Genomic DNA, 27,190 nt, shown 5'->3' with positions numbered 1-27,190 from the left:
TCATGTTGTCGGTGCCGACTAGGACAGCTTTGTCTAAAGCGGTTTTTGAAAAGCTTGGAACACTGCTAGCAGCTCTAGATGATTTATGTGAAGCGCCTTTTGGTTTGGACTGCGACGCTTCTGCTGTTAGTGCTGTCTGTGGAACAGGGTCTATGAAGGGCCGCACTTTTGATACATTTTGTGGGTTCCACCACTGCAGAGTGTGATGGGTACGGCCGTTTACCAACACTGCGACTGATATCACTGACTTGCTAAGCATTCCTGGAGAGGACTCATATGAAGCCTTGCATGGGGGACAATCATGATGCAAGAGGCCATCATTCCCAGCAGTTGCATATACACTCAAGCTGGTAGTGAGTGGGTGGGCTGAAACTGAGCGACTAGAGCCTGAATATTGCGAATTCTGGCTGCATTGGGAAAAGACAGAGCGTTTTTAGTATCTAAAGTGGCTCCTAGATAGGTTTGTGTTATGGAAGGCTGGAGATGAGACTTTAACACATTGACTGTAAACCCTAGCTGGTGCAGTAGCTGTAGTGTTGTGCGAGGGTGCTGGAGACACTTTTTGTAAGTGCGGGCTTTGATGAGCCAGTCATACAAGTACGGGAAGACATGAACGAGTTGTCTTCATAGGTGAGCAGCGACTACTGCCAGGCATTTGGAAAATACTCTGGGAGCAGTGATGACTCAAAATGGAAGCGCTTTGAACTGGTAATGCTGCCCCGCTATCACAAATCTGAGATATTTGAGATGAGCGGGATGTATTGGAATGTGGAAATATGCGTCTTTTGCCTAGAGTGGGCATAAAGTCGCCTTGCTGTAGAAGTGGGACCACTTGTTGAAGTGTCACCATGTGAAAATGATCTGATTGAATGTAGTGATTTAACTCTCCGAGGTCTAAAATGGGTCTGAGAGAGCCGTCTTTTTTGGGTATTGGAAAGTACAGGGAGTATAAGCCCGACCCTTGATATTGTAGTGGTATGGGCTCTATGGCTCCCTTTAAAAGGAGAGACTGAACCTCCTGTTACTTTTTGTGTGAACACGTGGGAAGGTTTGGAAGATTGTGGTAAGCTACAGGCAATAACCAGATCGGATAATTCCTAGCACCCATTTGTCTGTAGTAATTGATTGTCAGACAGGGAGAAATTGTGAAAGATGTCCCCCGACAGGTGTTGCATGATCGGGGGGAATCGTAGGCAAGTCACTGTTTGTTATTTGAGGGAGAGGTGCGTGTTGTGAAACCTCTACCTCTACCTCTACCCTTGCCATTGTTGCCTCTGTAGCCTCCTCTAAAGAAACGTTTTGAAGAAGAGGTCTGATTGCTGCCTGTGTCTGAAGACATTTTTTGGACCCCCCACGATAGAAGGTGCGCCGTAAGGATCCATGTTTGGAAGGGGACTGTAGTGCTCCCATAGACTGTATCCTTTTTTTCATTTTTTCCAATGACGTGTCTACTACAGGACCTAAGAGATGTTGTTTGTCGAATGCTGTGTTAAGAATGGAAGTCTGAACTTCGGGTTTAAAACCCGAAATCCTTAACCATCCGTGTCTTCTTGCTAACACACTGGTATAGACGGCTCTAGCCGCAGCGTCAGCTGCATCTAGGGCACACCTAATCAAAGAATTAGAGATGAGCTTCCCATTTTGCACTAAGTCTTGGGCTTTGGTTTTATGCTCATCTGGCAGAAATTGGAGCAACTGCTCCATTTCGTCCCAATGCGCTCCATCGTAACTGCCAAAAAAAAAAACTGGGTATTAGCAATACACCAGTAAATTGCACCTTGGGAGGCTACTCTTTTCCCGAAGGCGTCTATGAGCTTAGACTCTTTTTGGACTCGAAATATGGTGCTCAGGGCTGGGTCGACTAGGAGAGGTTCAGGGTGCTAGAGATGGTGTTGAATGAGCGGCCTGAATGGAGGGGTACGGGGATGGCGGAGGGGAGAAGGGGGGACGGAACAGAGGACAATGTGAGGGGATGCTGAAGTAAGGCCAGAATTTGCTGCTGTTGTTTTGGTTTAATTGGGGCACTTGTTGTTTTGCCTCGTTCTCTTATGGTTAATGAAATAGAAGTGAACACCTGAAGGGGATAATTGGGTGATACGCTAACAGTCCCTGTGGGGGAAGCACCTGATGACAAGATAGCGAAGGGGATATTTCGATGATGGTATTGGCACAGGGGTCCGTAATCTTATTCCCTTCTGATCAGTGGGCGTAAAACCAGATTCCATTCATTACTGTGCACAAGACAAGTGATGTATCATTGGCTTTACTGCAATTATTAACCAATTGGATCCTACATTGTAAGATGTAATTTGTTTGCAACTAAAATGCCAATAAACAGATTTCATAATAATATGAGCTTAGACTCTTTGTCTGGAGGTGGATCATCTGTTGACGTCTGTGAATTGGCCTGTTTATGGGCATTAGATACCACTAAAGAGTCTAAAGCAGCTCTACTTAGCAGCTCTATATAGCCTAAATTATCATCTGGTGGAGAAGGTTTGGTAGGATAAAGGTCAGGATCATTATCTGGGGTCGAATCCGTATTCTAATCCTTCCAGGGGTCTGCAGGTGAAGGATCATTGCCCCCATTCCCATCATCCTGATCATCAGGTGTTTGTGGCGAATTAGTAGGAGTAATTCGGAAATGCTGTGTCTGTGGGGAAGGAGGTGATGGGGGAGGAGAAGGGTTAGTACCAACATGTTTAATTTTTTAAGGAATGTGATGTGTCCTCTGACTCAGATTTTCGTTTATGTGGCAATTTAGTTGCAATCTGTCCAGTTTTTGGATTAATATAAAGTTATTTTTGTTTTGGGTCTTGTTTCGAAGGTGGGGCGTCGAAACAGGGTTCCTGTGGTGGTTGTGAAGTATCTTTATGTTTCGGTGCCAACGTTTTTGTCTGTCTGCAAAACCCTCCGCTCAACCTTAGGTAGTTGTGGCACTGAGCAGCAAGGCTTACTTTGAGGAACAAGTATAAAGTATTTAAACAGCACCAAAAAAATTAAAGACGAAATCGACATGACACTCAAGAAATCCAACACCAATTTATAAATGTAGACTGTATTTTTATAAGAACTTAGACACCAGAATCAAAAAGATCCACAGGAGGGTTTTGGAGATATTGATTTTACAAGCAATAATAAATCAAAGCAATGTCACTCAACCGCAAACAAGCCTTGGCAAAGTCAACAAATTTGACACTTAGAAACTTTGGTAAGTGTCAATGTGGTCGGTAACTTGGGGCAACCAAGTCCAGCAGGGAGCTAGCAAGTTCCTCAAGAACAGCTACCTTCACAGAAGCAGTCCTCCAACAGTTTGAGGCACTTTATCTGCATTGCAATTAATTTCTATGGAATAGTCCTGATGCAAGGGATGCTGAAGATGCTCCAAGGATGCAATGGATGCGGCGCGACCGACTGGGGTCTTCCTGCAGGTATTCCTCAGACCATGAAGATGGTGAGGGGGTCCTGGTTGCAATGTCGATGTCCCATAATGTCCTCTCTGGTCTGACTGAAGTCGAGTTGCCACTGGACTACCAATCTCCCATTGTCGTGGTCAAATGCCAATCCTTCCTGGGTCGTAAACTTGCCTTCTGAGGACCCCAGCAACTCTCAAGCAGAACTCCCAGGGTGAGCGAACTTGGGTGCAATTCTGTGCATTGGGTCTCGGTCCTTGGTGCTGCACGGCGACGGTGGTAGCGACATGAAGACTTTGGGCTACCAGCTTCAGCTGTTGTGTCCCTGTGCTGTGAACAGGAGGATAGTCGGACGACCCTTGGAGTCTCTTAGCTTGACTGGGATCTGGAGATAGCTTATCCTTGAGCAGGATACAGCAGGCACAGTCCTTATCTTCACTAGCCACCAGGTGCAGTTTTTGGCAGTGCAGCCTCTTTTTGCTAGTCCCTCTGTGCAACAGGGCAGTCCCTCTTTCTTCCAAGTCGGTTGAGATCTAATGTCTGGGTGCCAGGGATGCCCCTCTTATGCTCAGAAAATGCCCATAGAGCAGAATGCGGTTGATAGACAATGGGCTAGCAAGTTCATACTCACCTGGTGACCACTTCCTGTGGAGTGGTGCAACTGGTTATCCCCGGATGCACCATTCTGCCCGCTCCCAAGATGGAGATACCCCTCTCTCGTGTTCAGGCCTCCCTAGCCCACCTGCTGGGTGTGGCTACCTCAGAGCTACACGCCACTGGGGAAACCGGTTTGGCAAATGGTTTCCCCTTTCTGCTCCCTGCGTTAGCCTGTCTGCCTAAACAATGGGGCAGCTCTCCTCCCTAGAGTGAAACATCTGCCCCACAAAGGCAGCTTCCCTTTTGAAGCCTGCCTTTTGGGGTTAACACCTACGTGGCTTCCTCCAAGAGTGAGTTAACACCTCCCTGGCCTGCAATCCCTCACTGTTCTCCTTCCTGAGAGTCGCTGGCAAATCTCTCCAGGCAGGAAGAAATCTGTCTTGTGGAACAGGCTCCATCGTGCCTGGGAAGGCACAGGAGAGGCAACAAAGTGACAGCTGTGTAAAAGCTGCACACTGCAACAAGTTACATTACTTTCGACTTGGGAAACAAGTCATGCTTAATGTACCAAGTTGTTTGATAACTTGGAGTGCCCACTTTGGTCGCACCGTTCAGGAGTTAGTACAGCTGAGGGGTCAGAGTGTAATCCTGTACTCGCAATTGGGCGACCAAGTCTTTCTCTTGTAAAAACGGTGTTTTCGCGTGTATGACCATCAGTAAATGTAAAACTATAGGTCCTGCACGTGTCATATGTGGTACCCTGCCTTAGGTCTCGATAGGCCTGTCAGAGGGTTGACTTACACAGATGACAGGGGAAGTAGTGACTTTGCCATTGCTTTTAATGGCAAGTTGGGCTAACAGGTAATTTAGCCATTTCGAATTGGGTACAGGAAATTCGAAATACACTTTAGGGTCAGGGCACAGGAACTGTGGTCGCTCAGCAAGCTTCAGTGCGCTCTCAGAGGCGAAAAACCAGCAGCATCAGCCTAAAAACTTGGGGGTGACAATTCGAAAAGAGGCATTTCCTTACTCAGCAGCAAGGAAGCAGATACTGTGGCAAGGCTGACAGTGATGCATCGTGCAATATAGAGACTGTGGCAAGCACAGCTGTATGGCTGAAAATACAGCCTAAAGGTTGCTGAAAACACCACAGTATGGATGGTGATCATGGTGGTACAGCATAAAAAACTAACAAGCACAGCGCTATGGATGAAGATGCTGTGTAGCAAGCACAGCAGTACGGATGGCGATGCAGTGTAAAGACTGTAGCAATCATAGTACTGTGGATGGAGATGCAGTATAAGGACTGTAGCAAGCAGGGCACTATGGGTGGAGACACAGTGTAAAGATTGTAGGATTGCAACAAGCATAATACTAGGGATAAAGATGCAGTGTAAATACCGTAGGACTGTAACAAGCATAACACAACGATGTAGATACAGTGTAAAGACTATAGGACCGTAAAAAGCATAGCACTAGAGATGAAGATACAGTGCAAAGACTGCAGCAAGCACAGCAGCATGGATAAAGATGAAGGGCCGGATGCACAAACAAGCTGCTTGCTGCACAGTGCTTTCACCGAGATATGAGCAGCCTCATCCTTTGAGCTGTGAATCATTTTAAAATCGTTTCCAGAACGATGCTGCGTTTAGTGTAGAGAATTACTATTTAAGGGACAGGAATGGGCATTGAGTCTCACCGCAAACAAAACCGAACGCTGGAAGAAAGGCTTGCAGGGACAAGAAGCCTACATCAATGAACAGTCATTTGCAATGTGACAGCATTGAGACCCTTGTCACTTACATGGACAGGGTTGTTATGCCAAATAAATTGGCACACTGTCAGCAGTGCATAGGGGAGAGCAGCAGGTTGTGAGAGTAGTGTCTGTTCCTCTCGATGCGGATATCCACACCCTGCACTCCTGTAACTTAACTTGTTAGGTATTGACAGCTTACACTGTTCTAATGGTAACCATTCCATGCGTTTCCACCTCCTGTCACCACTTTTCACTTGTGACTCATAAAAAGCTGGCACTGAGATTAATTATGACAATTATGGATCACAAGGCACTTCTGAGCATTTCAAATTGCAATTTTGCATGTTCGACATCAGCTGTGGTAGTTTTGGGGAAGCAAAGTTGGTTTGAGCATCACGCCCACAGTGTACAGACTGGCACACACAGCAGCAGGGGTCAAGAAGCAGTGTGCACTGGAGACCCTGCAGAACATGGTACAGGCAGTGCACAGATTCCTACATACACTTGTGTGAAAGGAGGTGCAGTGTAAACACTGTAGCAATTAGATCAGTTTGGATAGAAGTGCAGTGAATCAACTATAAAACACTGTACAGTAGTGTGGATAGAGTTAGTGTTGCATCCTAGAACCTGTACAGCTGTATGGATAAAGGTGCAGTGTACGGACTAACACAGCAAATCAGAAATGTAGTTGGTAGCCTGTGAAGGTGCAAATACAGTACATCGCTTGTGACGCATATCAGAGATGCAGTGTACATAAAGAGATAGAACCAGTAGAGTGGATGTGAATGTGGTGCATGGACTGGGACATACTCAGCATGCCATATATGCAGTGAACAGATGGATAGGTACAGTGGTGTAGGTGTAAATGCAGTGCACACAGAGCATATCAGATGAGGCAGTGTGGATGTAAATGCATTGCGCAGACTGACACATATAGACTATCAAAGATCAGTGGCATGGATGTGAATCCAGTTGAAAGACTGACGCATACACCAAGTTAAAGATACACTGTACAGACTTGGAAAGTTATAGTAATGTGGATGTAAAAGCAGTGACTAGACTGACACATACATATCAGAGTTGCTTTAGTGTGGATGTAAATTCAGTTTATAGTTTGAGACGCAGATCATATCAGAGATCCAGAGTATGGACTGCAGCAGGTACAGCAGTGTGAATATGAATGAAGTGCGCAGATTGTGACATGTCATATTAGAGATGCAGTCTACGGAATAAGATAAATACAGCAGTATGGTTGTGGATCCAGTACGTACACTGACACATTCAGCATATCAGAGATGTAGAATTTGTATTAAGATAGGTGCAGCAGTGCAGTTCTAGATGCAGTGCATAGACTAGGACACATTCAGCATATCAGAGATGTAGAATTTGTATTAAGATAGGTGCAGCAGTGCAGTTCTAGATGCAGTGCATAGACTAGGACACATGCAGCTTATCAGAGATGCAGTGAATGGAATGAGAAAGATACAGCAGTGTGGTTGTAGATGCAGTGGGTTGACTGACACATTCAACATATCAGAGATTCCGTGTACGGACTGAGATCGGTCCGGCAGTGTGGTTGTAGATACAGCGTGTAAACAGTGACATATTCTGCTTATCAGAAACCATGCATGGTACAGCATAGGTAGATACAGCAGTGTGGTTATCGATGATGTGTACGAACACTGGCACATACAACATATCAGAGATTTAATGTATTGAATGAAAAAGGTACAGCAATGTAGTTCAATTTGCAGCGTATAGACAGTGACACATACAGCAAATCAGAGATGACGTGTATCAAACGGGATAGGTAAAGCAGTGTGATTGTAAATGCACAGTGCAGACAGTGGCACAGACAGCATACCAGATGCAGTGCGCGGAATTAGAAGGGTACGAAGTGGTTGTAGATGCAGTTCATAAATAGGGACACGTACAACACATCAGAGATACAATCTACAAACAAATACAGCAGGTTGGTTATAAATGCAGCGCATAGACAGTGGCATATACAGCATATTAGAGATGCAGTGTATGGAATGAAATAAGTAAAGAAGTGTTATAGATTCAGTGCGTAGACAGTGGCATATACAGCATTTAAGCGATGCAGTGCGCGGAGTGAGATAGGTGAAGCACTGTGGAGGTAGATGCACTGTATAGACGGTGGCACATACAGCATATCAGAGATGTAGAGTATGTGATGCAATGGATACAGCAGGATGATTATTGCGGCACATACAGCATATCAGAGATGCATTGTACTGACTGAGATCGGTACATGAGTGGGGACAGAGAGGGCAGATTCCTGCAGACACATCTAACAGAGGCTGGATTTTGTTTATCGGAGCAGAAGGAACCTCTTACTTGACATTCGTGTTGGTACAAATGATGTATTCAATTTCATCCGAATACGGGTTCTGGAAGGTGAAACTGCTGGTCCGGATCAGCATCCACTCCCTGTTCTTGGTGCGAAAGCGATACATGACTGAGAGCACTTGGCCTTTCAGCTTCACAACCTGATGAGAGAGATGTTTTGGTCACAACAGCTCCTCAAAATGCTCAATGTGAAGGAAAGAAATTATAAAACCCAATCCTCACCCTCCGCATTGTCCCATAGAAATCATTACTGTGCAGGTATGAAATAATGTAAGCCGGAGGGGGGAACACTCCCAGTGAGCAGTAACCGTTATACAACTGTGAACCATCACATAAAGTTTACAACTCAAAGTAGACAATATTCTCCAAAGAACAAAAGCATACAGGTGGTTAAAGAGTCTCTTTGAAGGCCAAAGTCCTGCACAAAATGAAAGCCTGCAGACAAATACAAGTACAAGATGGAAGCACATTACAGGTCTCAGATCACATGCATGGGAGGAAAACACAATGTGTACCAGAAAATCAACAACAGACAAAACAAGCACCGGCAAAGAATAAGCTTGCACTTTAAAAGAAGGTCCAGTGCCCATGCTCCCAAGTAATGAATAAACTAAAACAATGGGTCACTGTTCCTAAGAGAAGACAAGAGGTGCTGTTTTAGAAAAATAAGAAGGAAAGTCAAATTGACTTTTACTTGGTGCCCTCACACATCCCTTGGTGCCACCAGAAACATGACTAATTATGTTTCTATGTACTGTCTGTTTGTACCTCCTCCCTTTTCCCTTTGTCATTTTAGATTGGACCACCACCAGGGTCCTACTGGTGGCACCACTTCAATTTGAAAAGGCCATCGCCAATACACCACTACTTTGTCTAACTTTTCACTTTTTACTTTGATCCTGAAGAAATGCAAGGATCTCCTCCCGAAAACAGATTCCTTACCTTAAAATGGATACCCAAGCAATATGTTCCCAGTGGTGGGTCTACGAACCGGATTTAGACTAGTAAGTCCTGCAAGACCGAACAGGCAAAGTGCAAATGCCAACATACCAGACTGTGCAGGCAGTAGTGCCTGATGAACATGTGCATGGTGTCGCACATCGAGCTGCAAGGAACTTGAGTGACTGCGCACGCAATGCCTTGGGATGCATGGTGCTACAATGATCATAGGTCTTGGCATCACAGTCACGCTCTCAGGACAAAAGACAGACGAGGTGTGGGTCCGTCATCGACCTTTGTCAGTGACAGGCGCCACATTGCTTGAAACCAGCCTCCCTTGTGGACATCCCTGCCACACCAGGAGACAAAGTATAAAAAAAATAGCTGACAAAAAGTTGAAAAAGTGTCAGTCAAAAAAGACTGGCGGTAGCTCTTTTCCGGATCTGTCTTGACTGGGGTGGAAAGAAAAGAACTGACGTCAGCGTGCTAAGGTGGCGCCTATATAGGCACAGCACCCATCACTTCCAGCACGGACGATGCCACGCAGAGCCAAACAATGCCACCTATTGGCACGCAAGGGTCCTACTTACAAAGAGTCTGCGGCAAGAAGTTTCTATCAGATACAATTGGTGAAAAGTCGAGGTATCAATTTCTAATGAGCCTTGTTCATTATTTGTAGCAATCACAGTAAAGAAAATGTAAACAATAGAGAAAAAAAATAATATATTCAAGCACGCTCAATTATCACATTGCAATAAATAACAAGATTACAAAATGTGCATTTATTTTTGAGACAGACACACAGGCCCAGCCCGTGCAGGTAAGAGCTGTGGGGCAGGGTGGGGGGTTTGGTGGGGGAGTCAACAGACGATGACAAGGGAAACTTAAATTTAAAAAAAAAAAGAAAAAAAAGAAAACCACCAATCGAGCACAAGGTAAATGAAGACACTCATTCCTTTTTGTTCTGCAAGGATATACTTTGCCTTAAAGAATCTGGATGCTGTGACTCCCTTCCCATTCTGGACTTCTGTTACTTCTTCATAAATGACAGCATACCCAAGAACAAGGGCAAAGCCAGGGGTGGTCTGTGTATCTATGTGCCAAATACTCCGAATTGTCTAACAAATCCTATTGATATGGCTTTTAACAACACTCAGACACTGCAGCTATTGTGGCTGCCATTTGCTTGCTTCTTTTAATAAATATTTACCTTCTAGCTAGTAAGTTCAAGTCAAGCACCTTAATACCATACTTAACTTACTTCTTGAGGGAATGAAGAATGTCTGCCTGATATTGACAGGCAATCTCAATCTGGCTAACAATTTAACAGATGAAACATCATATGTGTAAGCAGATTTTATGTGGACTAGCCCATCTGCCAACATTGCACATCAACATCATGGTTTACGGGCTTGCAATCTACTCAGGGAACTATAGTCACTCAATTTACGTTTCCACAATGGCTTTCAGAAGGTTTTCAACTGCCAAACCCATGAAATACAAGCAGTTTTCAAATCAACGGAATGCTGTGTGAGATTACTTTTTTGACATTTGCAATTGTCGCAAGAGTAAAAAGTGATCACGCAGTTCAAAAAATACACTTAATGTATCTGGTCACTGAGATACCAAGGGGTCATGACAATAGTCGATTCATCAGGCTACAATAAGCTAAAATGCTTCAAAATGGTCCAATTTGATATCTGATAGACTTATAAAATGGTTAGATGCAGATGATGGGTCGAGACTGATCCAGACCCTTTTGGAAGAGGGGTCTATGCATGTTATTATAATACCGCATGGACCCGCATTATAAAGGTATTGCTTTTATTGGGTACCAAAACATCCTGCAACTTAACCCGACACAGACCCTTAACCCACAACAGCTGATACACTCGAAAAGAACAGAAAGGGAATTGAAAAAGAACTTACGAAGCATTTGAAAATTTCCAACATATCCTCACTTACTGGGGGAGATCAGAATACTAAGAACACTATATAAAGTTCACGAAGCAACCCAATGGGTAAAAAGAACACAAATATGCTGAGCAGAATGTCCAAAGATATGTTGGCGATTTATATATCACTTAAGTTCAACCAGCCTTCGGCCTCAGGTCACTTCAAAGAATCATTAAAATTTCAAAAACAGAGGTAGCCCCAGGCCCTACTGACCTCTCCAACTACCTTTTTAAAAATAATATTGATTTCTGGGCTACTAAACCTCTGACACTAGCATTGTTTTTAAAACTAAAATTGCCCTCTTTTCTTGGCAAGGCTCAATTAAGGTTATCTGGAGTTGGTTACAAACTACAGAATGATCACATTACTAGATGCACAAGCCAAGTATTATGCAAAGTAGTTACTAAGGAATCTGGAATCTTGAGTTGCATCAAATAACTAAATACGAATAACCCAAATGGGGTTCAGAGAAAATAGTAGGATACATTTCTTAACTTTTAGTGTTCTATGTATTAGCAATGATAATTCGAGAATGTTATCAGCAGTGCTTTTTTTCTGCTTTACGATTACTGTATGCCTTTGGAAGTGTAGATCATGCCATACCTTTGTCAAAACTAGCCAAAGGGGGGATTCCTGTATCCCTACATAGGGCCATCCAGTCTCTGGACATGGCTAAAGGTCAAACTGCAACATAATAGCCATGTTTAAGTAAATAATGACTAACAGCGGTTTAAAGTAGGGAATTGTGTTGGCACCACTGTTATTCAGCCAATATATAACAGACCTATCAGATGCCATCAGAGTGAAGGGAATTCATCCACAAGGTAAAACACTCTTTCTATTCAGTTGTTGCAATATGCAAATGATAGGATCTTCCTTGACCACAATGCTTCAGGTTTCCAGAAATCTCTGGCATCTCTCAATAAATTTAATAAAGAGAAAAAGTAGTTGGTGCTGGAAAATCAGCTGTTGTAGTCTTCAGTTGCAAACAATGCAAAGTGAAAAGCTGGGAAATTGGTGACATTTTAATCAAGAAGCTCATGAAATACTTCTACTTAGGTGTGTGAGTCGCTGCTAATGGTTCTGTCAATGAACACGGGGCCTATTTGAAAATGAAATTTGTCTCTCTGTCATATGCCATAAATCCTGTATACAATAATTTGACTGCCCCAACAATCAGTCACTTACTCATAGTAATAAGTGCTAAATTCTTCTGTCGGGCTAGTGGCCGTCCCGGGGAAACTAGGCCCTGGTTAGATTGTTGACAGTGTATTTTGCGTAAGCAACCTTTTCACCTTCCTAATTCCACTAGTCAATCGAAAAATAGGTTAAAATTGAACTCATCCAATTTTTTATCACCTTTTACGTGATGTGGCATGCAAAGGAACACACCGTAAGAGACATAATTTGGCAGGCTCTCTCAACAGGCAATACAAGATACTAACCTTGGTAAAACTATCTAAAAATTGCACTCCGCACTTGGAAGTATGGGAAACAGTAACCTCTCAAGATCACTTTAAACAAGTAGTGAAAAAAACAGTCAAAAGCTCTATCTATTGCACCGGACACAGGGAATTTGAAGACCCGAACATATGCAGATTGCACTATGGAGAGCCTCTCAGAAATTGCCTATCTCACTTGCCCTTCGGCCAAAATAGTGCAGCAACATTTCATTCATATCAGCTTCTCATGCACTGCTTTAAAGGAGTTTAGGAAAGCATGGACAGCGAACAAAGATTATCCCAAATGTTGCAATTTTCACAACTACAAACTTGAAACACTAATACATATAGTTTGAACTTGCATGCCTCTTTTACCTGAATGACAAAGATGGTTAAGGCTGCTCTCTATTATCAAGCATTGGCAAAGCCAATAGGTCTCGCTTAGGACAGGCTAAAAGTCCCTTTTAGAGTTTTTTTGGAAACTCTAAGCAACAGTGCATGCACGGTCTCAATTCACACCTTAAAAGAGATGCTGTCGGGCGATAGATGCTCTGAAATATGCATTAAGAATAGAGGATCAACGAATAAGGGCGAACGTGGTTAAATTCATGGATGCAGCTATGTCACGCCTGAAGTGCAAAGAGTCTGGACCAAAATGAGCAAAAGACCCTCTCCCTGAGCGGTCAGGCGCTTTTACTTTGAATCGGACACTTTTTTATCACTATTGTTTGAGATGTATGTCTGTTTAGGGTGCATGGTGATGTCTGTTTTCATTTTTGTAGCTTTGTTGAAGGCTTTGAAGGATTAGATGGTTCTTAATTATCTGGATGGTGTTTTATATTTGCACTTTATTTTATGAAATAGCTGCTTATTCAGAAGCTTTTGCCTAAAGTGTGCTTTAACTGTCTTTTTCTTTTGCAAGCTCTCTGCTCCCACAATTATACATCAACTTGGATAATAGATTACTCCGGCGTTCGGCCCCTGCGGTTCCCGGAAGTAGACCGGGACCGCACTGCACTGGGGTTGACGCTCTAGTTGTTTCCATCACCACCGCTATATCCTTCACGCTGGAGCGTCCGCGCAGCGTGTAGGTGGCAGGGGCATCAGTCTTAGCTGCTTTGAAGGTGAAAACGCCGCATATTTGCACATTTTCGATACCTTTGCACTTTATTTTATGAAATAGCTGCTTATTCAGAATCTTTTGCCTAAAGTGTGTTTTAACTGTTTTTATCTTTTGCGCGCTCTCTGCTCCCACAATTATACATCAACTTAGATAATAGATTACTCCAACGTTCGGCCCCTGCGGTTCCCGGAAGTAGACCGGGACCGCACTGCACTGGGGTTGACACTCTAGTTGTTTCCATCACCACCGCTATATCCTTCACGCTAGAGCGTCAGCGCGCAGCGGGCGTGCCGGTGGCGCGCCAAAGGCAAGCCCATCTGCGACTGTCGGCGCCCGGAGCACGGCCAGCGCCAGGACCCCTGGCCCAAATGAACCGGTCAGATGTGGCAGGCAGGTTTTACTCAATCTAAAGCCCAGTTTATGTGTTCCCCATAATTTATCTGCACTACAGAGCACTAGAGCTGTTGTCGGGTGCCCAAGCTGCACCTTCAAACTGCGACCTAATATACAGAGGAAAGATCAGAGGGGGAGGTCAGAGGGCAACCTTCAGAACAGCAACACGGAGTTAGGACTCGCAAAGAAAGACACGGAGCAGGTAACCGCCAACTTCGAGGGAGCAGCACCTGAACACATCAAATGTCTTTTAGTGAATGCTCACTCTGTGGTTAAGCATAAATATGAACTGGAGGATCTCATTCAACTCTCTATACCAGACACAGTCTTTTTAACTGAAACCTGGCGGACAATTCCTCCGCCCCAGATTGGAATATCTCAGTCCCAGAAGGATATGCGTATTTCTCCCAGAATAGAGAACTAGGTAAAGGTGGGGGGATAGCTATCATCTACCAGGCTAATTTTAAACTACATACTGAATCAATTCTTACTCCGAATAAAACTTAACAATATGCAGATTTTCCAGGGCATTCTGAAATATCGCCCTCCAGGTCCTAGAGGGACTTTTGTGCAAACTTTGTTGTCTCTCCTGGAATCATACACTGATCCTCACTCCCTCACGGTTCTGGGAGATTTCAACTACCATTTAGAACTAAACAATAATTTAGACACTATTGGACTCCTGGACAATCTTGCGGCTTTTAACCTGAAACAGGTAATTATTCGGTCCTACCCACATGGTGGGTCATACGTTGGACGGGATTTTTACTAACGATCTAGATATCACTCTCTCCAACTTACTGGACCTGCCTTGGACCGACCACAAGGCTATCTATTTTAAACTTAAAATCACTCAAATACAGCCTAAAGCACAAGCAAGAACAACTAAACTTCCTATAAGAAGTTGGGATAAAGTTAGGGAGGGAGTTTTTGAGTCAGCTCTGGGTCCCGGCCCAACTGTGTTAGACCGTGATAACAACAAAGCAGCACAGCAGTTTCACGACTGGCTATTGTCAGCAGCCGATAACGTTGCACCAGTAAAAATAATCAAAATAAAGAGAGAGAAGACATCAGCCCCATGGTATACCCATGAACTTAAAAGCCTAAAGATTACCTGCAGAAAGGCGGAACGTCTCTGGCGGACAGACTATGACAGTCAAAAGAAAATCTTATATAACCATTCCATCCAAGTATATAAGGAGGCAATAGTGGCTGCCAAAAAACACTTTTTTACAGTCAAAATCAAGGACGCGGGCAATTCCACCAGAGAACTGTTCAAAACAGTTAACCTCCTGGCTAAGCCCCAGCAAGTTAGTATATTTAAGCCAGATCAAAGTTTCTGTAATGCCCTTGTGGAGCATTTCCAAGAGAAGGTGAAAGGAATCTACAATAAGTTCTTGAATACCACAAAACCCCTGGACATGATAGCGCCCTCCACACATCTTTCTTGTAAGCTGACTAGCTTTCAGCCGATGAGCAAAGAGGAGGCTAACAAAATTCTGCTCTCTTTGAAATCAGGGGCACCTACTGATCCTTGCCCACCGTCTTTTATGCACTGAGCAGCAGGTCCGATTTGTGAATACTTGACTCCCATCCTAAATCAAATTATAATGTCTGGATTCTATCCCACTACCTGGAAAAGGGCAGCCATTACCCCATTCTAAAAAAAAACAAGTTTGGACCCTGGCAATTCCAACAAATATCGCCCCATCGCTGGTCTTCCTTTTGCAGCTAAGGTTCTGGAGAAACACCTGAATAAAATCTTTACAGTCTATCTAGATACAAATGGACTGTTAGACTCCTCCCAACATGGCTTTCGGCCACGCCATTCGACAGAATCAGCTTTAGTCAAGACAGCTGAAGAGATTTGTAGGGCTGTGGATGGTGGTGGGAAGGCAGTCCTGGTACTCCTTGACCTATCGGCCGCTTTCGACACCGTCAGCCATACGGTTCTGGTGCAGCGGCTGAGGGAGATAGGGATAGGAGGGACCGCTCTGTCTCTTCTGACCTTTTTAGAAAACAGGGAACAGAGGCTGTTTTGGGATGGTATGAAAGCCGACAGTTTTCTCCTCACCTGCGGAGTTCCACAGGGGTCAGCCCTAGCTCCAACCCTGTTCAATCTGTATGTGACACCTTTGGCTGACCTTATCAGGAAACACGGTTTCGCTTTGGTCTCGTATGCGGACGATTCCCAACTTATCATATCTACCACCAACCAGCTCGAAACCATAGCGTGTAGATTTCATTCTTGTCTCACGGAGATCATGTCCTGGATGGGTCAGAATTACTTAAAGATAAATTCAGACAAAACAGAGGTGATTGAGTTTGGACCAGGTCCACCCGTGTGGAACCAATCGTGGTGGCCATCAGAGGCGGGAAAATGTCCATCCCCAGTAGAGAAGGTTAGAAACCTGGGTGTCCTCTTTGACAATAAACTCAACTTTGGGGCTCAAGTTAACAGTATCATGTCCTCGTGATTTTTCCTCTTGAAGACGCTGAGAAAACCTTTCCCTTTTATTCCCCTGGAATTACAAGAAACAGTGATGGTGGCTCTCTTTCTCTCAAAGCTGGACTACTCTAATGCCCTGTTTTTGGGGATTGATAAATTTCAACTGCTGAAACTGCAGTCACTACAGAATGCAGCAGCCAGGCTTTTGTTGGGTCTACGTAGAGTACAGCCCACCTCAGCCGGGATACGATCTCTCCACAGGCTGCCTATAAAACAGCGCATAGAATTCAAGGCGCTTACATATGTGCATAAGGCAATCTATGGTGGTGCCACAGAGGATCTGGAAAGTTTCTTTGTATCTTACGTCCCTTCACGCTTCTTAAGATCGGCTACTCAAGGTCTTGTTAGAGTACCAAAGATCAGAAGAGAAGGCTGGGCCGGCCGGACGATTACATACTGTGTGGCCAGGCTGTGGCACAAGCTGCTTCAGACTATGAGGTTGCAACCGGACCTTCAGATGTTCAGGAAAAGTTTAAAAACCAGGCTTTTTGCAACCATATAAGCGTTCGATTTCTGTGTTCCTTGCCACTACATTCTCAGCGCCAAGACGCCTCAGCATTCGAGCGCTTTAGAAACATATACACATAAACATTAGATCATTACCACATTGTTTGACTATTGTACTATGGATGCTAGTCTTTAATTAACAATACATTGAATCATTTAAAATAATTTTACGATAAACATGCAAAACGTAACTTACAGAATGTGCAGTATGCAGGATATAAGCTCAAGGCAGATTTGCAAAAGAATTCTCTTTGGAACCTTTAGGCAGGCCCACTTAGCAACACACATGAAAATATTGTTTGCATGTTATATCTTCAGGGAGGATCTCACAGAAGCATCTTGAAGCTACAATTTAAAGTAATCCGTGGAAAAGAGCCCTACATTCTGCTGAACGGGAAATTACGACCCTAACCCCCACATCTAATGTTGAGGGCAGTGCATGAAATCCGATGCATTCCCAACTTGGCAGTAATTCTAATCCAGTTGTACTTTTCCTCATTCCAAAAAGGATCATATTTTCATGGGATGTTCATTAAAATAAAAAGAGTTTCTATACCCGTTCTATATACGTCTTCCTACAAGTAAATATCTATACTGTTCTATTACTATTATCAGAAGCATATAGTCATCACGTTTAGGTAAAGGAATGTTTTATTGTTATTCTTTATATTTTTGGGGCTTATGTTTGCAATGATAAATAAAAGAAATTAAACCATGGCAAGAGTTTGCCATGGCCATACAAACTGGCTTTTCTAGTGTTTATTTTGATATGAAGTGCAGAACCCAGCAGCTCGAATACTGAGAAGAGACTCTCACTTTGTGCACGTAACCATATCTGTACGATATGCACTCAACAGTGGTCCTTAGCACCAAATTTCAGTCGACCATTATGGTCTTTACTGAGCTGACACAAACAGCGATAGCCACCAAGTCTCGCACCTTCGGATCCTCCGCTCATGACGGTCTAGTTCTCTTCATTCAAAATATTATTGGGCACTATACCAATATCACCTTCTGAGATTTTTTTAATACTTATTTGTTTTCCATTTTCCAAAACAATGGATTGGAGTGCACCGGATAAGTAACTTTTTGGTTTTTATATTTATTGATTTAATTTTTAACAAGGTGATTGCCAGAATATGCAAACCCACAATGACATCTCGTGTATTTGCAGAAGTGAGTTTCCAAAACGGAATGTTAAGTTTTGTTACTCGTACCGTATTAATGACCGGTTCTTAATAAAAACATTCTAATTTGAAAAAAAAGTGGGGGTTAGGGGAGATTGGATAAAGGAGAAACGAAATTTTGCAAAAATCACTAAGGATTATTTAAACAAAAACAATAAAGCAGATCAAACGCACCTAATTTTATTATATTCGTTCTACCCTATAAAAGGAAAAGATATCTGGGCAGCGTAACGGGTAGAGCGGTCGACCTCGAAATTGGGGAACCGGGTTCAAGTCTCGGCAGGGACGCTCAACATCCTGTGATTCTGGCGTTATCACTTAATCTCCCTGTGCCGAACAAAATTGAATGTGTTCATCTGTAATGCAACTGGTGCTCATGTAAAGCGCTCTGATACCTTCGTGTCAAGTACGCGTTATCTAAAACTCTGGGGGAAAAAACTCAGTAGGTATGGGAGTGTCCCCTGCAGCCAATTCATCCCCCGCCTTGCATGTGCAGAAAACCTCTTTCTGCCTCTGAGAAAGTCACTAGAAGCCTCTGGTAAATACACACAGAGATATTCCTTTGGTCGTTGGCTCGGAGTCTTATTGGGTACTATTACAAAGTCTCTATAATTACAGCAAGCATGCCTTTTTAGGTCGAGCCTAGACAGCGCATGCGCAAGACCTGAAGTAAACAGAATATGGAGGGTAATCCCGCCTTCCGCTTGACATTGGGTCATTCTTGCGTTGCTCTGCTTAGCTTGGCTCATTATTGGCTGGCCATGCGAAATGTCACTTCCGTTTTGTCTGAAGCAGCACCGACGAGCTACAGTTTAGTTACGCTGTAGGTTGGTATCTCTTTCCTTTTGGGACTACTTCATCTTCTCAGTGTCCCCGGCCTCAAACAAATGCTTGTTGTTTATTGAGGCGGGACAATGGCAGTCGCGTGTTTGTATTCACAGGGCGCAATAAGCGCTTTCACTTTAAGAACAGCTGCAGTCCCTCACACCACTCGCTTCATAAAGTGAAAGCGCCCACGGTGGGCTGCAAATACAAACAAGCGACCGCCATTGCCAGATAACAGACAAGGAGCTTTCTTTGGTGATGCGTTTGCTCACTTTTCAGACTTTAACTGGTACCTGTTCAGTCTGGACACAATAAGTGTTCAGTGCTGCTGCTGTACCAAGATATGCCTTGGATCACACAGTGTCGGCGCATGAAGAAGCCAGGACTCGTACTTTCATTTCCTGGTTCTGCTGCAAACCTTCTTATCGCTAGAGCACACAGTGCTGTTGTAGTGACCCCAGGGCACATTCATTATGTTGGAGGCTGCAATAATTCTTGTAGAGCCGAAGAAAATCGTCACAAAGATTTTGGCGGCACCCATGACTCACGTGGAGATGCGCTACCGAATGCAGATGCGGCTAGGATGAATGTTTAAACACTGGATAAGTACGTTAAATGCAGCCTCTGAACAAAATCTCCCACAGGCGGATCGTGCAGATAGTGTGCATAGCTTAGCATGGATTACTCAGCGGGTCATGCGCCGCCGGCAGAGTTCTTTCTATTCTCTTGAATTGAATCGGTTCATCTAAAAAACCTAAAAAAGCAGTGTTTCATAAAATTACATTTAAGACGGGCTCCATTGTGTTCCACTGACATCGAGTCATCTGGTAGTCATCCTCAAACTCTTTTGTGTCTAAGTTTGCGGTTTAGAAGTAAATACGCACAGTGTTCAAATTTCAGAAAACAGGTGTACTTCGGTATGCATTTACAGATGATGAAGCTATGCATTTTCAGATGGAAAATCCTTTTACGTGTAGGGCTCGCAGGTTTGCTAATCTTCACTGTCTGTCTGTGTCACTACATCATTTTCAAGTCAAAGGTGTCCCTTCCATTCCGTTTCTGTTCATAGCTCCACCACACTAATCTAAGTTTACATTACAAAAATACCACCATAACAAATTTTAAGGTGTACCAGTCTACCCATCTCATGGTGTTTGCAGGTGTGTTAACCCTAATTACTTTGAGGAAACAGTTTTCAACTGTAAATCATTTCCATGTCCCAGGTGTGCTACCTTAACCCACCTACCGAGTCACATGTGAGCACCATCAAACCATAGCCAGGTCCTGGGTGTCCCATCATAAATAATTTCCGGGTGACGGGTACATTTCAAGATTATGTGCAACCGCGGTGAAAGTGTACCGCGTTAACCATTTTCAGATCGCAAGTTTACTACCATAGGTAAACCTACATAAATAACTTGCGGGACACATTAACTGCACCAGAAATCGTTTCCGGCTAACATAGACCTGTTTGATCGATTTATATGCAAGCCCTCGGGGCTAGGCATTCCTCGTTGATTTTTTGTTTTAGTTTGTTTGTTTATTGCCTTGAGCAGCACCCTCAGAGCATGAGGTGCATACAGTTTCGGGCCTGCAATAAAGTTTAGGGCAGTCAGCAGTCAGAGCTACCTACTCGGGAGCCTGGGATCCGGGTTCGAGTCTTGGCGTCGACAAAGCATCCGGTGATTCTGAGCCTATTACTTAATCGCCCCGTGCCCGTGGACAGCGTCTGGATGCCCTCACTGGTGGTAAGCTGCGCTATATAAAAGTAAACATTAATTTCTTTTATGTGTAATATAGGTGAAATTATTCAGATCATTCGGCTGTGATGAACAAGTTACTTACCTTCGGTAACACTTTTTCTGGTGGATACAGTACCTGCCCGTGGATTCCTCACCTGGTGAATATCCCCTGCGCCAGCAACATTCGGAAACTTTTGTAGTAGTCCATGCCGATGAGGTCGAAGACAACGTCACAGAGACACGGCTCCGCTCGCGACTCTGCTGACGTCACCAGATCCATAAGAAGACCTCGTCGGCGTGATGACTTCAGTTCCGCCCTTTTTTCCGTGCCTTCGAGGCACACGGACGGACTGACAGCAATATATACACAGTATACACAGTACATAATATATAAAGCAACACACAGTGTGGAGAATAAATAGGAAGGCAAAAGAAATAACACACTGCCTTTAACAGTAACAAATACAGTTTGAAACACCATCATTAGAATTGAAGGTATACAAGGGTGGACAACGGGGAGGCGGGTGGGTCAGTGAGGAATCCACAGGCAGGGACTGTATCCACCAGAAAAAGCGTTACCGAAGCTAAGTAACTTGTTCTTCTGATGGATACATCTGCCCGTGGATTCCTCACCTTTTGAAAAGATTCCCACAGCAGTCCAACTCCCGGAGGAGGACGTCCACCCTTCTATACCAGAAAATCCTGAAGGACGGAACGAGCAAAGTGTCCGTCCCTCCTCATCTCGGAATCCAAGCAGTAATGCTTCGCGAAAGTGTGGAGGGAGGCCCAAGTTGCCGCTCTACAAATGTCCTCCACAGGAACACCTCTAGACAAGGCAGGCGTAGAAGACTTTGCCCTAGAAGAATGAGCCCTTAAACCCTCGGGAGGTTCCTTACCGGCCAAAGAGTAACATCATGATGCACAAGACAATCCATCTGGAAAGGGTGCGCTTGTGCACCGCTCCGCCTTTCCTGCAGCCAACAAAGCCCACGAAGAGCTGGTCGTCCACTCGAAAGTCTTTAGTCCTATCAAGGTAGAAGCTCACCGCCCTCCTAGGGTCCAAGCGGTGAAGCCGCTCCTCCTCCTTGGAAGGGTGAGGGGGAGGATAGAAGGTAGGAAGGGTAATGGACTGCCACAGATGGAAAGAAGTTACCACCTTAGGCAGAAAAGTAGCCCTGGTCCTGTGTACCATTCTTTCAGCATGAATGGTCAAGAACGGGGGTTTTGAACTCAGAGCTTGAAGCTCATTTACCCTCCTTGCCGAGGTGATCGCAATGAGAAAAACCGTTTTGAAAGAAAACGGTCTCAAGGGACACTTGTGTAAGGGCTCGAAGGGAGAACCCATCAAATAAGTTAAGACCAGATTTAATTCCCATTGAGGTACAATAAAAGGAATAGGTGGAAACTTGTTTGTAAGGCCCTTCAGAAATCGTAAAACAATAGGTGATTTGAACAATGACGTCTGATCCGGCAAGCAAAGGAAAGCCGACAAGGCCGAAAGATATCCCTTCACAGTGGCTACAGCAAAACCTTGCTGAGCAAGAGAAAGAGCAAACTGAAGGATGTTGGATAAACGAGCCTTCAAAGGGTCAATAGATTTCTCTCCGCACCAAATAAATTTAGACCACCTATAGGAATAGATATATTTGGTGGAATGACGTCTGGCAGACAAAATTACATCTACCACATCTGGCGGGAGAGAAAAAGAATTCAGGTTGCCCCGTTCAATCTCCAGGCATGAAGGTGCAGGCTCTGGAGGTGGGGAGGTAGAACTTGCCCCTCCATCTGAGAGAAGAGGTCTGCCCTGAGAGGGAGATGGAGCGGAGGGCACGAGGAGAGGTGGAGAAGATCTGTATACCACACACGTCTTGGCCAATCCGGGGCAATCAATATGACTTGGGCCCGGTCTTGGCGTATCTTACTCAGAACCAGAGGAATCAAGGGTATGGGAGGAAACGCGTAAAGGAGATGTGAGTCCCATCTCAACTGAAACGCATCCTCCAAAGTTCCCTGCAACAGATACTGGAGACTGCAGAATGACGGGCAGTGAGCGTTCTCATGAGTGGCAAACAGGTCCACCCGAGGAGTTCCCCAAGTCCGAAACACGTGACGAACTACCTCCGGATGGAGCCTCCACTCGTGGTCGGCGGAGAACTGCCGACTGAGACTGTCTGCAAGCACGTTCAGAACTCCGGCCAGATGATTTGCCATCAGACAAATCTGATGATCCTGAACCCAGGACCAGAGACGCAGAGCCTCTCTGCAGAGACAATGCGATACCACTCCTCCCGGCTTGTTGACATACCACATCGCAGTAGTGTTGTCCGTCAGGACTTGAACCGACTGACCGCGAACGAAGGGAGGAAGGCCTTGAGCACTAAACGTATCGCCCCCGCAATTCCAGAAGGTTGATGTGAAGCAAACTCTCCTCCGGAGACCAAAGACCCTTGATCTCCAGATCCCCCAGATGCGCACCCCACCCTAAAGTGGATGCATCCGTCATCACTGTGGCCACCGATGGAGGTAGATGAAAGGGCTTTCCTTGAGACAGATTGCCCTCCACACTCCACCAACACAGATCCGCTGCAGCTTCTCTGGAGATCCTCACGGACTCCCTGAGATCTCCCTTGTGCTGATACCACTGCCTGCGGAGGCACCACTGGAGTGCCCCCATGTACCAGCGTGCATGGTTGACCAACAGAATGCAGGAGGCAAACAGACTGAGCAGACGAAGGACCTTCAGGACTGGAACGACGGCTCCATTGTAAAACAAGGGAATCATTTCCTGTATGTCGAGAATCCTTTGTGGAGGTGGGAATGCTTGACACACAGTAGTGTCCAGTACCGCCCCTATGAACAGGTTGCGCTGAGAGGGCACCAGGTGAGATTGGGGCACGTTTATCGAAAACCCAATTTGTACAACAGCTGAGTTGTATCCTGCAGATGATGAAGCACCCTCTCTGGCGACTCTGCTTTGATCAACCAGTCGTCCAGATAGGAGAAAACTGGAATCCCCGACCTTCTGAGATGGGCTGCCACCACTGCCATCACCTTGGTGAAGACTCGAGGTGCAGTAGTAAGACCAAACGGAAGGACCGCAAACTGATAATGTTGCGACCCTACCGTAAACCTGAGATACTTCCTGTGCGACTTTAAGATGGGGATGTGGAAATACGCATCCTGCAAGTCGATCAACACCATCCAGTCCTCCTGATGCAGCGCTTGAAGAACCTGCCCAAGGGTGAGCATCTTTAACTTCTCTTGCTTTAGAAAAAGATTCAAGAGCCTGAGGCCCAGGATTGGACGCAGCCTGCCATCCTTCTTTGGAATCAGGAAATACTGGGAGCAGCATCCCTGACCCCTTTCCTGCTCCGGAACCACCTCTATCGCACCTTTTTTTAGCAACGTTAGGACCTCCTCCTGGAGAAGAAGAAGATGGTACTTCGAGCAAGCACCTTGGCAAGGAGGGATATTTGGAGGAAATTCAAGAAAGGGAAGGGCGTACCCATTTTCTACAAGATCTAGAACCCAAAGGTCTGTAGTAACCGATTCCCAATCTTGAAGAAAATGGGTAAGCCGGCCCCCTCACAGGACCAGCATGATCCAGAATGGTGGATCTAGGGCTGCTTTGCAGTGGTGGGAGGGACTGAGGAAGAGGAAGAGGAGGAGGAGGAGGAGAGCTGCCGACCTCGAGCACGACCTCTGACTCTGCCTCTGTAGCTCTTATACAGAGTGTTCTGCTGCTGCTGGGGCTGCCTGTAAGTACGAAAGGATGATCTTTCAAAGCCCCTGTACCTCCTGAACGAACCCCTAGGCTGAGTTTGCAGACCCAGAGATTTGGCCGTGGCTTTGCTCTCTTTAAATCTTTCGAGTGTAGCATCAGCTTTCTTACCAAAAAGACCTGAGCCGTCAAAAGGCAAGTCCAGGAGCGTTGCCTGCACATCAGGGGAGAACTCGGATGACTTGAGCCACGCACTCCTCCTTGTGGCAACAGAAGAGCCCATAATCCTAGCGACAGAATCAGCGGTATCCAAGCCGCTTTGGATTACTTGACGTGCAGCCGCCTGGGTGTCCGACAATACCTCATTAAAGTTCAGTCTATGTTCCTCTGACAGTTTTGGGGCCAGTTGTTTCGCTGAATCCATAAGAGCATGGATATATCGGCCCAAAAGACAGGTGGCATTTGTCGATTTTAAAGCCATACTGGCAGAAGAGAAAACCTTCGTGGCTGACTGGTCTAATTTCTTTGCATCCCTGTCACTAGGGACTTGGGGAAAAGCACCTGAAGATATTTTGGAACAGGCAGCCTGAACCACCAGACTCTCCAGAGAAGGATGATAGGTCAGAAAGTCTGGGTCCCCTGGAGCCGCCCTACATCTCCTTGCCACAACCTTAGAGACCGCAGGAGCAGAGAAGGGCTTACACCATACTTCCATGAACGGTTCAATAATGGCGTCATTAAAAGGAAGCAAGGGCTCCGATAGAGAGGAAGGAGAATGTAGAACCTCTGTGAGGATGTTTGGTTTAAACTCTGCAGATGGTAACTGTAGATCCAGAAGTTCAGCCGCCTTTTTAATAACGGAGTGGTAGGGAGCCATATCTTTTGAAGGAGCATCAGCAGGAGGAGTAATCTCCCATTCAGGTGACAAGTCCAGGCCACTAGCCTCTTTCAACTCCTCAAAGAGATCGTCTGATTCCATGAGCTCACCTTCTTCCACTTCTTCCATCTGGTACCTCTGTTGCTCCAGTACCCTTTGAGCCTCCCTCCTGGATCTGATTCTCACAGCAGAAGTCGGCGGCGCCGTAACCGAATCAGAGGGCGCCGGAGCCGGCGTCGAGTGCGGATCCAAAGGAGCAGCCGGCGTCGAACGAGGCCGAGTCGGCGCCAGTGAAGATGGAAGCGGCGTCGATGTCCTCTGCGTCGGTAAATGCCAAGACGGCGTCGCCGGGAAAAATGTCATGAAGGGAGCCTGAGGGTAAGCTTGAGGAACTCCCAAGCTGAAAGCCATAGGACCCATGGGACCCGAAGGCGCACCAGAGGAGTACAAGGCTCTGGAAAAGACCCCATACATCGCATTCAAATAATGCGTCGGATCTTGACCTGGCCCTGGAAACGAAGGATATGGCTCAGGCTGAGGCATCATCGGACTCGGGCAGATCGGCGCAGACGGTGGAACCAGTGGAGTCGAAGACTCGTCCGGAGCTGGAAGATCTTCAACTGGAACTGGAGATGAAGCCGGCGTCTGAGATGGAGCCGGCGTCGGAGATGGAGCCGGCGTCGGAGATGAAGCCGGCGTCGGAGATGAAGCCGGCGTCGGAGATGAAGCCGGCGTCGGAGATGAAGCCGGCGTCGGAGAATGCTCGGGTGAAGCAGCAGGCGATGTCAGGCCAACAGGAGAATCAGGAACAGAAACAGGGGAAGGAGATACAAAGTCCTTACGACGTCAAGAAAGTGAGGTCGATCTCAGAGCCGCATCCCTGTCCGAGCGATGTCGAGATCCGTGCCTCTTCTTTTTCTTATGTTTCTTGGACTTGGAAGCATGCCCCGACGTCGACTTCGACCATGATCTTCTCCGACCTCTTTTCTCCTTTTTCATCCTGGCGATAAATAATTTGGCATCCCATTCCTTCAGAGCCTTTGTGCTCATCTTGCGGCAGCAAGAACATCCTTTGACATCGTGGTCCGATGAAAGGCACTATGCACAGTCCTCATGTGGATCCGTAATCGACATGTGCTTACCGTACTCTCTGCAAGGCTTAAACCCGGACTTCTTTGTCCACATCTTCAGCTGCTGACAAGAAGAGAGAGAGAGATACCAGCAGAAAAACAAAGTACCCAACTAAAGCTACAGAGAGAGTCCCGAAAAGCGTTAGCGTCGACGGCGCGGAAAAAAGGGAACCAACGTCATCACGCCGACGAGGGCTTCTTATGGATCCGGTGACGTCAGCGGAGTCGCGAGCAGAGCCGTGTCTCTGACGTCGTCTTCGGCCTCATCGGCGTGGACTGCTACAAAAGTTTCCGAATGTTGCTGGCGCAGGGGATATTCACAAGGTGAGGAATCCACTGGCAGATGTATCCATCAGAAAGAGCTCAGGTGAGTCGAATTTGTGTGTAGTAATACAAAGGACGATAATAAGATGAATGTACTCTAACAGAGCTGGGTACATGCAGCAGTAAAGCTGAGCTCAATCCATGGTCTCCACTGTAATGCAGGGACTTTCCCTGTTTTGCAACGGCCCCTGAAACACCTTAGGCTTCTAGGCTGCAAGACAGTAGAGGCGGCTGGTGGCTTTGATGTCTGTGCCAACATATTATTTAGCAACCCAACTCTGTGCTATATGTCTGAATGTCGAGGACAAAAAGTCGTCCTATTAAAATATTATTGCTAAATATTGAGAACCAAATTATCATGAAGGTAAGTATATAT

At 45.5% G+C, this 27,190-nt stretch overlaps 1 protein-coding gene across 7 annotated transcripts in view; it reads right to left on the bottom strand.

The window, feature by feature from the left end:
- Positions 1-27,190, bottom strand: part of ARNT2 (aryl hydrocarbon receptor nuclear translocator 2) — an 803,119-nt gene that overhangs the window by 321,195 nt on the left and 454,734 nt on the right. For all 7 annotated transcript variants that reach the window (XM_085644710.1, XM_085644711.1, XM_085644712.1 and 4 more), the window contains one exon: positions 8,128-8,279. In XM_085644710.1, coding sequence (XP_085500836.1) covers positions 8,128-8,279 — 152 coding nt within the window. The remainder of the gene's footprint in view (positions 1-8,127; positions 8,280-27,190) is intronic.

Source organism: Triturus cristatus, chromosome 3_1, assembly GCF_964204655.1.
Source record: "Triturus cristatus chromosome 3_1, aTriCri1.1, whole genome shotgun sequence".
Taxonomy (NCBI): domain Eukaryota; kingdom Metazoa; phylum Chordata; class Amphibia; order Caudata; family Salamandridae; genus Triturus; species Triturus cristatus.
Note: the sequence above shows the minus strand (reverse complement) of the source record. Positions and strands in the feature narration are given on the sequence as shown.